The following is a 16018-nucleotide window of genomic DNA, read 5'->3' on the forward strand; positions in this document are numbered from 1 at the left end:
CACCCTTATGGGTCTTTTTGAACAGTGTGACGGGTGGACCTTTTTGAAGTACATATATGTCAGATACAGCAGTGCTCCTGTTTTAAACACTTTGTCCACTTACTATCCACTTTATTAAAACACACACCTATATACACTTGGTTTACCTTGTTACAGCTCATCTGCATTTGCACAGTTTCTTCTTCATTTGTGGCCAGCGTCTCCTCACTGGACGATTTGGGCCAGGTGTTTTGGCTGTTAAAATACCCTCAGTCCAGCAGAGAACACTGTTGCCTGTGATCAAAACACACACACACACACACACACACACACACACACACACACACACACACACACAAACATGCCACTAACAGTGCCATGAACAAGCCTACATAATACCTGTTCAAGTGAAGGTCCTGACCACTGATTTTGGTAAAGCAAATTATTATGATTAAGCAGCTGGACTTAGAATTGTAGCACTACAAAGTGAATTTTTATGCTAAATTTAGTATGCATAATGAGTGTACTTTGAAGTTGTGGTAAAAATGTGTAACTAGCGAGTGTTCAAGGCACAGAAATTTGCAGTACATTAATGCATGTATCTAAAACAATAAAAACTGTCAATAAAAACCAGGACATATTTGTGATAATGTATGTGATTTTTGGTCTCCAAAACAAAACAAAACAAAAATCAAATATGATTTTTGTAGAATATTTCCCACTCATTCATTCATCTTATTCATTACCTTTCTGCCCACCCCAAAACCCCAATTTTGGGAGCAACTGCATTAGTTGAAATAAATAACAAAGGTCATGCCATCCTACAGACTGGATGCCTTCAGCTCACAAAGGTATGGCAGACATTATAAAACAGATTTCATATATTGCAGTAGCATTTATCTTTCTCACAAAGCCATTTTAGTTTCATTCTTATGTGTTCGTCACTTTAACAGTGTGCTGAAGTCTTGTTTGTGTTTTCGAAAGAATAGGTCAATGATTAACCCTCAAAAACCTGCAAAACAAGTGTAGCAGGAACAAGTGAACTTTCAGGTCAAATGTAACTCGCCTTTTGCTTTTCTTTTCAAAACATTCTATGTTTAAATATTGAAGTGCTTTTGCATTTCTCATCTTTGCCATTCTTTTCAGAATGTGAAGGGGATTTTTCTGGCAGGTAGCGCTTATTCTGTCTGTTTGACAGAAGAAGAGGTCACAGGGGCATAAGGACTGACCTGATTGAGAAAGACTCAATCAGTCTTTCTCAGGCAACAGTTTGCTCTTTTTCACTAACAGGGACAGACGTTTAGCACTGGCATGTCTTCTCTCTCCATTCCACCACCACAATGTCTTTTACAGCATTTTACAGTCCCACATCGCTATCTGTTTGGACCTGGACCCTCCAACGTGCCTCAACGAATCTCCACAGCTGGGGCACAACCGATGCTAGGGCACCTGCACGCAGAGACCATTGAGGTAAACTACGGCAACAAAACTAGTGAGTCATAAACAGTTGTATGCACAGACTACTACGGCTACAAGGCACAGAGTAAATTATGGTATTTTAAATAAATTGTAATACATTATTTTAACTAGTAAATATTAGCAGTTATATTACAGTATATTCATTTTTATTTAATATGACAGCACAAATAAAACATGACATTTTAGAGTTTTTTTTCAATATTATAAATTCTGCATATAATCAGTAATAAAAATCTATCAAATACATTTTTTGATTAGGTGTATCCAATTTCTTTGCATGTAACTGCAAAAGGGTTTAAACACATTTCTTGGGCATTCATGACCTCAAACTATAACCAGGGTGGGCTATGATGATATGCAGAGCATGTCCTATAATAACACATTTAGTTTTAGAAATCCTACCTAACATACCCTTAAAAAGAACCTAAAAGTGTAACGTTTATCAGTTTATCAGTTCAGTTTCCTGATCGTTCGAGACTAAATAAAAATATAGGAAAATGATTTTAAAAACACTATCCATTTTTTTCATTTGGTACATTAAGAAAAGAATGTGGTTTTCTTCGTTTTTCCAATTTGTCATTTCTGCTCCTCAAAATCAGAATTTCAGAAAAAGATAAAAAGGACTCTTTATTCCATTTGATCATTTCCCCATTTACTGCGTCTTTAAATGAAAGTGATAGGACTGTACCATTACAGCGGGGGGAGACATACTCTCTGAGCGTAAACCACTCCACTGGCTTTTTACTAAAAATCAGATAACGTCTTCACGCTTGTTAAGGGCCGATTTTATACAGCGACGCACGGAGCAGCCGTGTCAGCATTTACTCGGCTTTTACTTCTCTCTGCGCCTCTATAGCGGTGTTTCTTGGGGAAAAGCACAGAAAACTGCACTCTAAAGTTTAATTACACACTATTTACTGAGTTTTAGTTACAAAATCAAAACACACTGGTATAACCCTGGAATGAGAGAAAACCTCATAACCTGAATGAAAATTAGTGTTCCAGCAATTAAAACATCCAATTGTCACCATGTGTGCACCCTATTCATGTGTACTGTCTAAACGCTGACACTGCTGCTCTGTGGTTAACGTGCAGGGAGGTACAGCAGGTTGGTCTCCCGCGCTCTAATGGTACAGTCCTACAACACACGGTAAAGGGGAAATGGAATAACGCGTCATATTTCTGAAATTCAGATTTTGAGCTACAGAAATTTAAAAAATTAAAATTGTAATAACGAAGGAAAACCCGTTATTTTCTTAATATACCAAATGAAAAAATGAAAAAGATAACGTTTTAAACCCAGTTTCCTCAAATGATCAGGAAATTGAACTGATAACCATTACACTTACCGGTTACCCCTTGAATTTAATTTCAATGTCCTCATGCACAAATTTGGATATCCATAATGGGGGGTGTATATAGTGTATATATAAAACTAATAGCACTTTTTTATGTTTTATTATTTCCATGATAATCACACTAAGCCATAAATAATTCTAAACTAAACGTTGTAAATAGACATAATAGAAATAACTTTGACATAGAAATTTGAAGAGGTGTTTTGTATACAACTTTTTTATATTTAGATTATGGATCATGTGAAAAGTGGGATCCAGTATGCATTTCAGACACAGAATCGAATGACTCTGGCTGTGAGTGGACCAGGGCATGCTGCTATGGAATGTGCCATTTTTAACTCAGTGGAGGCTGAGGAGAGCGTGCTGATTGCTGTCAATGGCATCTGGGGCGAGAGAGCTGCTGAAATGGCAGAGAGAATTGGTACTGACCGGTGAAACAGTTCAGTGTTTTTGAATACCACAATATCAATTGACTTCTAACTTCTCATACCAAGTTTATTCATTCCCGATATGTAACAGGTGCCAACGTGAACACCATTGTGACAACAGCAGGCAGATATTTCACAAATGATGAAATTGAGCAGGTAAAACAGTACAGATTTAAACTGACCTTTTATTCAAAACATTTGTTTCCCTGTAAAATGCAATTATTTCAAAAACACTTTTGTAACCTTTTATACCAATTCGTAATCAATTTTACTACATAAATTGTATAAATAAGTAAATGCAACTACTTTCATTGTGCTATCATATTATCACACACTTATTATTGACCAGTTACCACTTATTATTAAGTGATACAGAATTCTAAATTAGTTTCTGAAAGGAGTTTTCTCAAATTGTTTTATATATATATATATATATATATATATATATATATATATATATATTCTCCAAATTAAGTGGTTCATATTTATACTGCATGCACTGCAACACATAGGCTAATGTTTATACATGGAAAATATATCTTCATTTTATTGTTGGCTGTAAATATGTAGTTTTTATTTGATATACATTAATTTTAGTTCTTATTAACTGTATGGTTTTTATTTAATGTTTTTTTGATTTATTATTATTACATTTTTAAATAATTGTTTCTATAATAACCCTGGTGACATTGTTATGTTGACAGGCATTAGCCAAACATAAGCCAGTTCTTTTCTTCCTTGCACATGGCGAATCTTCTACAGGAGTGGTGCACCCTATAGATGGCATTGGGGATATTTGTCACAAGTGAGAACCAGGCCCCATTTTTTCCATGCATGTTCTTCATTAATTCTTTTCTTAAAGGCCTGTTTCTGAAATTTAAAAAAAATCTCTACAGAGCTTATATTTTTTCACACTGTAAGGCACAAAGGTAATACAAATGACAGGTTAAGTGAATAATATTGATTACCTTGTTACATTGGTAACTGTGAAGGAGTGGAAAATATAAAGCTGTCAATGAAGTGTCAGTTCTTGAAGTAGATGTTGTAAGCAGGAAAAATGGGCAACTGACCAAATTTTGATGGGTAGACAACACATGCTGTGGTAGTATCTACCTAAAGAGGCCCAATGAAGGAAAACTGGTGAACCGGTGACAGTGCGTTGAGCACCAATGTGGCTTATGTGGGGTGCAAAAATTAGAAAGTGTAGTCCAATCCCATAGAAGAGTTAATAAATCACAAACAGCTGAAAAGCTTAATGCTGGCATTGACAGAAGCGTGTCAGAACAGATAGTTCATCGCAGCTGGCTGATTATGGGTCTGCATAGCTGCACTCATGCTGTCCCTGCTGAAAGCACCTACACTGAGCATTAGACTGGACCTTTGAGCAATGAAAGAAGGTGGCCAAGTATGATGAATTACATTTTTTTTTGGACAATATGGACAGCTGGGTGTGTGCGCATCATTTACCAGAGAGAGTTGGCACTAGGTACACAACAGAAAGAAGGATATGTGCAAGATTCTGTGTGTCCTGGGCAATTTTCTGGTCTGAAACCTTTGATCCTGGGCTTTCATGTGGATCTTTGACCTACCTTAATATGGTTGCAGACTAAGCACACCCCTTCATGGCAATGATATTTCCTAATCGCAGTGGTCTCTTTCAAAAATTTTATACACTCTACCACATCAGAAATTATTTGAGGAAGATGATGAAATTGATGTGCAAAATAAACCAATCTCAGTTTTGTTCAAGTATCTGTGGGATATGCTTGTAAAACAAGTCAGATACATAAAGTCCCCACCTCAGTATCTGCTGCAAGCATCTTGGTGTCAGATAGCACAGGACACCTTCAGAAGTCTTATGAAGTCCATGCCTCAAAGGCAGTTTACACAGTAAACAAGTGGTTTGTAATGTTTTGTCTGATATGTGTGTGCCTCTAAGGTCTTCAGTACAAATCCATGCAGTGTCTTGTGTAAGTAATCATTTTGATTGATTTGCTTTTGGCTGTCAGGTACAACTGTTTGTTTCTGGTTGACTCAGTCGCAGCATTGGGAGGTGCTCCCATCTACATGGACAAGCAAGGTACTACTATACTATATATAACGACACTAATTTACCTTTTAGAAACACTAATTTTGATTTTGCAAGTGCTTCTATATTGCTACCAAATGTCAAATCTCAGAAATTAAAACATAAGTGAGGAGGAATATCATCCTTAAGTACTTATGAATATTAAAGTGCCATGTTTTATCATTTTTCTACTTTACACATAACAACATTCAAACAATCTAGCCCAAAACTGTGTTTCCATATGGTTGAAAATGGAGTTATAATGTTTTACCATGATAGTGACCATATGGGAAAGCAACATGTTAAATTTCACCAGCCTATACCCACATTATAACAAATTAAACCAGAAATTAAATACTCACTTTGAATTTTAGGTATTGACATCATGTACACTGGCTCTCAGAAGGTCCTGAATGCTCCACCAGGAACTGCCCCCATCTCCTTCAGTGAGAGAGCATGGTAAGGATATGAGAAAGAGCGAGAGATGTTCACATGAAACTCGGCTGAAAATAACTTCTCTAATATCTCCCTGTATCTCCCTTTAACAAAACAGCTACAAAATCTTTAACAGGAAGACCAAGCCTGTCTCTTATTTTCTGGACCTGAGCTGGTTGGCCAATTACTGGGGCTGCGATGGAAAGCCTGTTCGCTCGTAAGTTACCATGAAGAGCTTAACCTGGGTGTCATATATTGATTAAAATATATTTTAATCTATTATAATACTAGCTATAATAATAGTATTTATTATATCATTATATTATTCATGGACGGTACAGTGGCACAACACAGGACCCTGGGGCTGTGTGTTCAAACCCTGCCTCAGGTCACTGACTCTAAGTTTGATGTGTTCTTCCCATGTCTGTGTGGATTGATTCATGTTTTATTAGCAAACAATTCATGTAAAGTAATACAAAATTAATTATAAATGTAAAGTTCTGCCCTTCCTGGATCAGGGCCTCCCGTGGCGAATAGGTCTGGAGTGAAGATCCAGACAAACATGATCCAAAAAGCATCCCTATGAGTACAACCATTAGAACTCAGTGTACCCTGCCTGGGAGAGGGTTACCGGGACCTATCCCTGGAGCCAGGCCTGGGGGTAGTGTCCGATGGCGAGTGCCTGGTAACCGGGTGGCCCATGAAACCCAGCCGGGCTCAGCCTGAAATGGCAGTGTGGGAGGACCATGTGGGCTCACCACCTTCAAAATCCAGAGTAGGGGTGCAGTGCAATGCCCATTGGGCACAATGCAGGGGCGAAGGGGCCTCTGACATCTTGGAACTTATCAGCAGAAACTGGTTCTTGGTACGTGGAACGTAATTTCACAGGGGGGGAAAGAGCCAGAGCTGGTACGTGAGGTTGAGAGATACCAGCTAGATATCGTTGGACTCACCTCTACACACAGTGTGGGCTCCAGAACCAAACTCCTCGATAGAGGTTGGTCTCTCTCCTACTCAGGATTTGCACAGGGTGAGAGGCGCCAGGCAGGTGTGGGGATACTCACAAGTCCCCGGCTGGCGACTGTACAGCTGGAGTTTGTCCCAGTAAACGAGAGGTTTGCCTAATGGGGCTCCGGCTTGCAGAGAGGAAAATGTTGACTGTTGTGTGTGCATGTGAGCCAAACAGCAGCTCAGAGTATTCAGCTTTCTTGGAGGTAGTGAGTGGAGTGCTAGAGAGGATTCCATGCACTGACTCTACTGTTTTGCTGGGGGACTTCAATGCTCATGTCAATGCTTTCTTGCTTCCTGCTTCCTTGCCGTTCAGACGCTTTGCTGCTTAGCTCTGCTATCTTCTATTTCTTTCCTTTTATTTTTTCAAAACCGACTTGTTTTTCCTGTGATAGAGTATCTGAGCTTTTAAATATACACAAATCAGCAGCACTACGAAGCCAAAACTGGATATTTTCTGCTTTTGATACTTTTTAAAGTAGTGTGATTGCTCTAGGAACCAGGACTGTTCCAACAACCAGGATATTTCATCAGGCTACAGTAGAAGAAACTTGTGAAATGCCTCTTCATTTTGTTCAACACATGTGCTGTCAGAATTGCTACGGACTTCTACAGAGAATGTCAGCTTTGGAAAGGGATTTTCGGAACCTGTTATCAGAGTTTAAGGACTGGCATGTCGGACCTGCGCGAGGAGTAACAGTGAGTGGGAGTACGGGCAGCAGACAGTGGGCTGAGGACCTAACGGAGCAGCGGACAGTGGAGGGACACAGATCTAGACCAGAGGATCGAGTAAATGGCAACACTGCTGTGAGTACAACTAGAGACGGGCAATGGGTGCAGATTGAAGCTAGACCCAAGCGCCGTGCTTTGTATAGCTCTGTAGTCTCGTCCTCTACTCCTGGTACTACAGCTGGTCCAGGGATTTCAGCTGCTAAACCTAACACTGCTGCTGAGAGAGCACAGCACAGACCCAAACCAGAAAACCGGTCTTATTCACTGCAGCTGAAAAACAGGTTTGAACCACTGCATGCCCTTCGTGAGAATCACAAACGCAGTGAACACAGCACAGAAAGTGCCAGAAGTGTCAGTCAGTCTCAAAACTCTAACAAACCTACTGCAGACACCCTGATCTTTGGAGATGACACTGTTAATGGGGTAACAAACCCAAAACTCATAGTGAGATGCGAGCCAAACATCACCGTGCCTGAACTTACTGCAAAGTTTCCAGCTGTACTGGCTGAGTACACCAATGTGAAGAGGATTATTGTACACGTTGGAAAGAATGACACTATCAAGCAGGAGTCTGAAGTTTTAAAAAGAGACTTTAATGACCTCATTAACACACTCAGTAGGTTCAACATACAATTTTTCATCAGTGGACCTCTACCTGCAGGAGGCACCAATATGTTCTCAAGGTTACTGGGATTAAACACATGGCTACATAACAGCTGCAGGTCAAATGGACTGAACTTCATTGACAATTTTAACTTGTTTTTTGGGAAGAGAGAACTTTTTAGGAGAGACGGACTGCACACAAACAAGAGGGGTGTTAAACTTCTGACAGACAATCTCATTTTCTCAGTGTGCAATCTATCTACTTCTCTTGGGGGTGGCGCATCAGCATCAACATCCAGGAACTCTCCTGTACAAGCTGATGACACCATGTCAGAGCCGGAACATCCTCTCTCCACTGAGGACGACCTGAGGGAGCAGCAGACACTGGACATGAGTGGCAATGACCAACTCTATCAGCTGCCAGAGACACCAAAACCCCAAGAGGAATCCTCCTTGTCCTCTATCTCCCCCCCCACATCACCCCACCTGAACCTCCCAGCAGCCATGGAGAAGCTGGTTTCGGCTGGGACAAGGCTGTCACTTTCCCTGTCAGCCAGCCCTCAGGTGCAAAGAAGAACCACCCCAGCTTCTACTCCACCATCATCTACTGCCACTTCTCCACTGCAGTCCCCCAGACTGTCCCCTAAGAATAATCACACTCCATCACCACCTAGAGCACCTCAACGGAAAAGACAAGCTCCTCAACCCCCGGAAAGGCAGCTTCGCTCACGGCCCCATCGCCAGCAGGAGCTTCACACAGCTTCGTCAGCTGATAAGGGCAAAGAAAAGTGATGTTTTTCGGGTCCTGGCTGCTGCAGTGATGATGTCAGCAGTACATGTTTTCAAAACAAGCTTGGACCTTTGATGCCTGTAATCTCTCCCATTCCAGTACTTATCAGAGAGAGAAAGAACAGAGAGTTCAGGTCAGATTCTGTGAATGTAGCCAATCTACAGCAAATAAAATGTGAAACAGAGATTCTGTGGCAAAGTGCACAAGTTACTAAGTTAGCTCTTCTAAATATCAGATCTCTCACAAACAAATCACACTTAATTAATGATTTTATTACAGCACATGGGCTTGATTTTATACTTTTAACTGAGACTTGGCTAAATGAATGTAGTGCTGCAACTGTTTTATTGGAGTCGGCTCCTCCAGATTTTCATTTTTTAAATGCATCTCGTGCCAGCAGAAAAGGTGGAGGTCTAGCTGCTTTGTTCCATGGTTCTTTTCAGTGCAAGCAGTTATCATTTGGAGACTTCACAACATTTGAGAATCTCTGTGTAGTTTTGAAAGGGACACCACAGATATTACTAGTAACTGTCTACAGGCCTCCGAAGTACAGCGCTAATTTTATTGATGAATTTACAGAGATGCTGTCCTTTATTTCTACAGACTTTGACCATTTTGTTATTGCTGGTGACTTTAACATACATATCGACAATCCCAAGGACTGTTTTGCCAAGGAACTACTTGCCATATTGGACTCTTTTGGTCTTTCACAGCATGTTACAGGGAGTACTCATTGTCATGGTCACACGCTGGATATTGTTATCTCAAAGAGTCTCAACATATCAGTGACTGTGAAGGACGTCGCACTGTCAGATCACTACTGTGTGTTCTTTGATATGTGGGCCTCACCAGTCATCAGAGATAGAAGAGTTTGTGTCAAGAAAAGGATTATAAAGGACTGCACAGCTACACTTTTCATGAGTAAATTGTGCACTACACCATGTGAACGATCCAACTCTGTTGATGATTTGCTGAATAGTTTTAATACAAAAATTGTCAGTGTAATGGATGAGATTGCGCCAGTTAAAATGAAGGCCTTGTCTTGCAAACAGAAAGCACCATGGAGAAATGCTTCTGTTGTTCAAATCCAAAAGAGGGAGTGTCGCAAGGCAGAACGCAGATGGCGTAAAACAAGTCTTCATATTCACAAAGAAATCTACAAAGATAGGCTACGTCAATACAACGCGACAATATGCAAAACACGACAATCCTATTTCTCTAGTATCATCAACAATAACACTAACAACAGCAAAATCCTCTTCACCGTGGTCGACAGACTTACTAACTCACCCACACCAATGGCCCCTGAATTAGTATCAACTGAGAGATGTAATGAGTTTGCATTCTTTTTTAACACTAAAATCCAGAATATCAGACAAGCGATTAGTACATCTATATCCAACAATGAGTCTGTACCCTCTCCATCACCTCATAAAAACTCCTTAGTTAAAATGTCAGAGTTCAGTACTGTTGATAGTAATATTTTAACTGACACAGTTAATCATCTCAAATCATCCACTTGCAGTCTTGACACACTACCAACCAATTTTTTAAAGAGTGTGTTTCACACTATAGCACCAGACATACTCCACATTGTAAACACCTCACTCATGTCGGGGGTTTTTCCGAGCTCACTAAAAACTGCAGTTGTAAAGCCTCTTCTAAAAAAGAAAAATTTAGAATCTTCTCTGATAAGTAACTACAGGCCAATTTCTAATCTACCGTTCATGGGCAAAATCATTGAGAAAATAGTTTTCAGGCAAATCACTGGTTTCTTGTCCATAAACAGTAGCCTAGACAAATTCCAGTCCGGGTTCCGGTCTAATCACAGCACTGAGACTGCTCTAATCAAGGTAATTAATGACATCCGCTTAAATACAGAGGCTGGAAAGGTATCTCTTCTATTACTTCTTGACCTTAGTGCTGCCTTTGATACCATTGACCATAAGATTCTTATAGATAGACTCGCAAACTGGGTTGGACTCTCAGGAACAGTCCTGAAGTGGTTCATTTCTTACCTGGAAGGCAGGAACTACTTTGTAGAAATAGAAAATAATATTTCAGAGAACATGCCAGTAACCTGTGGTGTCCCCCAGGGCTCTATTCTTGGTCCACTTTTATTTAATTTATATATGCTTCCTCTTGGCCAGATTCTACAGAACTATGGGCTGTCCTATCACAGCTATGCAGATGATACTCAGATTTACATGGCCCTGTCCCCAAACGACTCTGGCCCAGTTGACTTATTAAGCAAGTGCCTTGAACACATCACAAACTGGATGGGACACAATTTTCTGCAGCTGAATAAAGATAAAACTGAGATTATACTATTTGGGAATAGCACTGAGAGACAAAGATTGGCTACGTATCTGGACTCGAGAGCCCTCAAATCTAAAGAACTGGCTCGCAACCTTGGTGTATCAATGGACTCAGATCTCAGTTTTAGTAGTCATATTAAAGCGGTTACTAGATCAGCATTTTACCATCTTAAGAACATCAGTAAGATTAGAGATTTTCTGACTAAACCAGACCTAGAGAAACTTATCCATGCTTTTATTTCTAGCAGGATTGATTACTGTAATGGTCTCTTAGCTGGACTTCCAAAAAAGACCATTAAACAGCTTCAGCTGATTCAAAATGCAGCTGCCAGAGTTCTCACTCGGAGCAAAAGAAGAGATCATATCACCCCCATCCTCAAATCCTTACACTGGATACCAGTCTGTTATAGAATAGACTTTAAGGTGTTATTACTGGTTTATAAATGTCTCAATGGGGTAGGACCAGCGTATTTATCAGATCTGCTACAGAGATATGAGCCGAGCAGAGATCTCAGATCTTTAGGAACTAGTCAGTTAGTCCTGCCTCGGGTCAAAACTAAACATGGAGAGGCAGCATTTAGCTACTATGCCACTTTTAAATGGAACCAGCTGTCTGAGAATATTAGAAGTGCCCCAACGTTAGACACATTTAAATCAAGACTTAAAACTCTCTTGTTTGAGCAGGCTTACAGCTCAGTTTAAAATATTCTGCACTTTTCTGTAACGGCATTTTATTTCTTTTATTTCTTTTCATTTATTGTCATTTTAAATTGTTTTAATCATTTTAATCATTTTACTCTTTTTATGTAATTGTCTTATTGGAATTTATGATTTTACTCTGGCTTTTAATGTAATTTCTTTTTCTGTAAAGCACTTTGAATTGCTTCTGTATGAAAGGTGCTCTATAAATAAACTTGCCTTGCCTTGCCTTGCCTTGCCACTGGAGGTATACCAGGCATGTCCAAGGCTTTTTTGATAGCCGATGCCGATTTTTAGACAGCAGTAGTGGCCGACACAAACATGAGGATTACTCACGAACGATTTGACGGAGAGATTTGGTCTCGTTTTGAAAGGGACTATCTAAGGTAAGCGCTGCTTTGCTAACTTTGTGTGTGAGCCACTTGTGGGCTCTTCAGGCTTCGAGAAGCAGCGGTTTTGTCATTGATGAGGAAGATACCTGAAGTTAGGAATGTCTTATTTTTTTGGCATTAATTCCTTAGTCTTACAGTTTAATGTATATCCTTATGATCCTGAGAGTCTGCCCGTTCGATTGGTGTATGATATGTACACACTGACTCAAATATGGCGCCCTGAAAAATCAGAAAATCTGTACTGTCACTATTTTTTCATAACAATTTCCAATAACATAGGAAAAATACTTATTTAAATAAGAGGCTAAATAACGCTGGGTTACTAGGTTACAACTATCAACTCAGTCGTTTATGATGCAGATTATTGAGTGTATGTTACAAGGAGCAGCCAGTAACAAATAGTTTGAGCTGAAGAAAAGAAAAAAATTAATACTGTTTTCTCTGATGAGACGGCATGCAGCTACAGGTTGGAGGCTTGTACTCCTGTACTTGTGCTCAGTGATGTCTGCCTGTAAGATGACAAAATGGATGCAAGGGGCGCTCTAACAGCCAGAATGACGGAGCTGCCCACAGCATTGCCTGTGTGCATTGTGTAAATATCGGCCTCTTGCGCTAATATATCAGCCGATATAATTAATCGATTAATCGGCTGGCTGACATATCAGTCGATCACTAGGGTAGACGCATGACGCGCTAGAGGGATTATATCTCCCAGCTGGCCTGGGAATGCCTGGGGGACCCCCAGAAGGAATTGGTGGATGATGCGAGGGACCTCCTCCGCCATCTGATCCAACTCACCACTAGGTGGTGATCAGTTGACAGCTCAGCACCTCTCTTCACTTGTGTGTCCAAAACATATGGCCGCAGGTCTGGTAATATGACTATAAAGTCGACCATCGAAATGCGGCCTAGGGTATCCTGATGCCAGGTGTACTTGTGGACACGCTTATGCTCGAAAATGGTGTTTGCAATGGATGAACTGTGATGGGCACAGAAATCCAATAACTGAACACCACTCTGGTTCAGATCAGCAGGGCCGTTCCTCTGAATCACGCCCCTCCAGGTGCCCCTGTCATTGCCCACGTGAGCGCTGAAGTCCCTCAGCAAAATAATGGAGTTCCCAGAATGAGTACCCTCCAGCACCCCCTCTAGCGTCTCCAAGAAGGCCAGGTACTCTGAACTGCTGTTCGGTGCATAAGCAAAAACAACCATCAGAGCCTTTTCCCCAACCTGAGGGCACAAGGAAATTACCCTCTCGTCCACTGCGGTAAACCCCAACATACAGGTGCTAAGCAGGGGGTCTATGAGTAAGCCCACTCCTGCCTTGCGCCTTTCACCCTGGGCAACTCCAGAGTGAAAGAGCATCCAGCCCTTCTCAAAGAGATTAGTTCCAGAGCCCATACTGTCTGTCGAGGTGAGCCCAACTGTATCTAGCTGGTACCTCTCAACCTCGCGCACCAGCTCAGGCTCTTTTCCAACCAGAGAGACCCTGAAATGGATAAGCTTAAAAGATGATGTATGTATGTATGTATGTATGTAAAGTTCTGTGGTGTTATAATTATCTTCTCTTTGTAGTTATCACCACACTGGACCTATCACTGGATTATACAGCCTGAGAGAAGGTCTTGCCATCCTTGCAGAGACAGTGAGATATATAATCACACATTATAATATATAAACATTATACAACAATTGTATACTCAGATACAGTGCTCACATATTTATACACTTTTATACAGTTTTTTACATGTCTTGGTCTTTTTCCTGCCACATGCTTTGTCTGTGCGTGTATGTGTTTTTTTTTTTTTTTGTGCATGCCTATGTATGTGCCCTCATGAGATCTCTTAACATTCCCTAAACTTGTGTTATGTGTCTAGTTCTCAGGTCTCTTGGCCTGTCGATGTGGGCAGGTCTTTACCATCTAATTGTCATTTTCACTGGCAATCAGTTTAAAGATGTGCAGGGCTATAGAAATGAGTTAAAATGTATATAATGTATGAAATGTATATTTCACCTCAGAAGACATTAAAGTGTATCCCTGGTTAATGGGGTGGGGTGGGGGCAGGATATAATGACAGTGTTGCTCACTGCACGGTTTGCAACAGTAAATTCTCTGTTGCTCGTGGTGTGTTAAATGACTTTTAAAGGCATGCTAAGGTAAAGTTTCCTCTGGGTGCACTGGTTTCTTCCCACTATCCAAAAACACACATTGGTAGGTGGATTGGCAATTCAAAAAGTGTCCATAGGTGTGAGTGAATGTGTGTGTTGCCCTGTGAAGGACTAGCGCCCCCTCCAGGGTGTATTCCCGCCTTGCGCCCAATGATTCCAGGTAGGCTCTGGACCCACCGCGACCCTGAACTGGATAAGGGTTACAGATAATGAATTGTTTTTGTGTTTAATATATATTTGTCAAATTTATGGAACTTATATTATGCACTAAGAAAAATCCCGCATCTTGTACTTGGCAAATAAAAGATTCTGCTTGCGATTTAGTTTGTATCAATAGTTTGAATTTTGTACATTTGCTAAAGGGTTAAAATCATATTTTTGGAAAATCGGAATGAAAATATAATTTGACAAATTTTTATGCATGCTTTTTTAGGGCCTTGAAAACTCTTGGAAAAGACACAAAGATGTGGCGGAATACTTCCATACGGGCTTAGAGAAGATGGGTCTGAAGCTCTTTGTGGATGACAAGGTAGTATACTTCAGAGTATTAAATGAGAGACTGAAAATTGTGTACATTATACTTACTAAACCCTGAAATATCCACTTGTAAAACTACAGTATGGTGTATTTTGAAGCCTTGTTCTTTTGTCTGATAGAAAGCAAGACTGCCAACGGTTACTACTATTGTAGCTCCACCTGGTTATGAGTGGAGAGAGATCACAGGCTACATCATGAAGAATCATAACATAGAAATCTCTGGGGGACTTGGGCCCTCTGTGGGCATGGTAGGGATTTATTTGTCTGCAGTTTACCACTGGAAGTGAACTAAGGGATTTCACCTGTGTAACTTGACATTTTGCGTATTTATTCATGTGTTATGTGTGTTTGTGTGACCAACCCAAGCTCTCTTTGTCAGGTCCTGCGTGTGGGGCTAATGGGCTGTAACAGCACCAAGGACCATGTGGACATGATTCTACAGGCTCTCGCTGATGCTCTGAAACACTGTCACAAGAGTAGAGTATGACAGCACAGCAATTGTGTTAGTCCAGAATTAGACAGGAAAAAAGTGTGTATTATGCAAATATTGTGTGTGTGTGTGTGTGTGTGTGTGTGTGAGACAGAGAGAGAGACTAAGTGGTTGGTGCATGTCAAGAGGTGTGTGTGATATTCAAACTCTTCATGATGTGTGTGTGTGTGTGTATGTGTGTGTGAGAATGTACTTACCACGACCTTGCTGCACACAAGTGTCAATCCCTGCCATGGTGTGGCAGAACATAATAAAGAGATCTATTGAACAGAATAGCTATGTCTCTGTATCTCTTCTTTAAAGAGCAACACCAGTGAAAAATACTGAGAATTGTAGCAAAAACACAGGTAACTGGTTGTGTGTTCTTCCCATAGTGCATGAGAAATATGTCTGCATACTAGCGTATACAATACACAAAATAAACACATATGTACACACACAATACATTGTCACAGAAAAAAAGATCAAAACAGACATAGGTTTAAGTCATGTGACATGACGTTAGTGAGAACAGAGGGCTTGACATAAAACAG

At 40.5% G+C, this 16018-nt stretch overlaps 1 protein-coding gene across 2 annotated transcripts; it reads left to right on the forward strand.

The window, feature by feature from the left end:
- The first annotated feature begins 1051 nt into the window (after positions 1–1051).
- Positions 1052–15752, forward strand: agxta (alanine--glyoxylate and serine--pyruvate aminotransferase a). 2 transcript variants are annotated; one of them, XM_066663874.1, is made up of 11 exons: positions 1052–1449; positions 3045–3237; positions 3336–3400; positions 3949–4049; positions 5254–5324; positions 5687–5771; positions 5866–5964; positions 13865–13934; positions 14892–14987; positions 15115–15243; positions 15375–15752. In XM_066663874.1, exons 1-11 carry the CDS (start codon positions 1291–1293, stop codon positions 15480–15482), a joined length of 1176 nt encoding a protein of 391 aa, XP_066519971.1. In that variant the 5' UTR covers positions 1052–1290; the 3' UTR covers positions 15483–15752. The 2 variants fall into 2 exon arrangements, with proteins under 2 accessions (XP_066519971.1, XP_066519972.1); XM_066663875.1 differs by having other exon boundaries at positions 1332–1471.
- The last annotated feature ends 266 nt before the right edge of the window (positions 15753–16018 follow it).

Source organism: Hoplias malabaricus, chromosome 3 (genome assembly GCF_029633855.1).
Source record: "Hoplias malabaricus isolate fHopMal1 chromosome 3, fHopMal1.hap1, whole genome shotgun sequence".
In the NCBI taxonomy this organism is placed as follows: domain Eukaryota; kingdom Metazoa; phylum Chordata; class Actinopteri; order Characiformes; family Erythrinidae; genus Hoplias; species Hoplias malabaricus.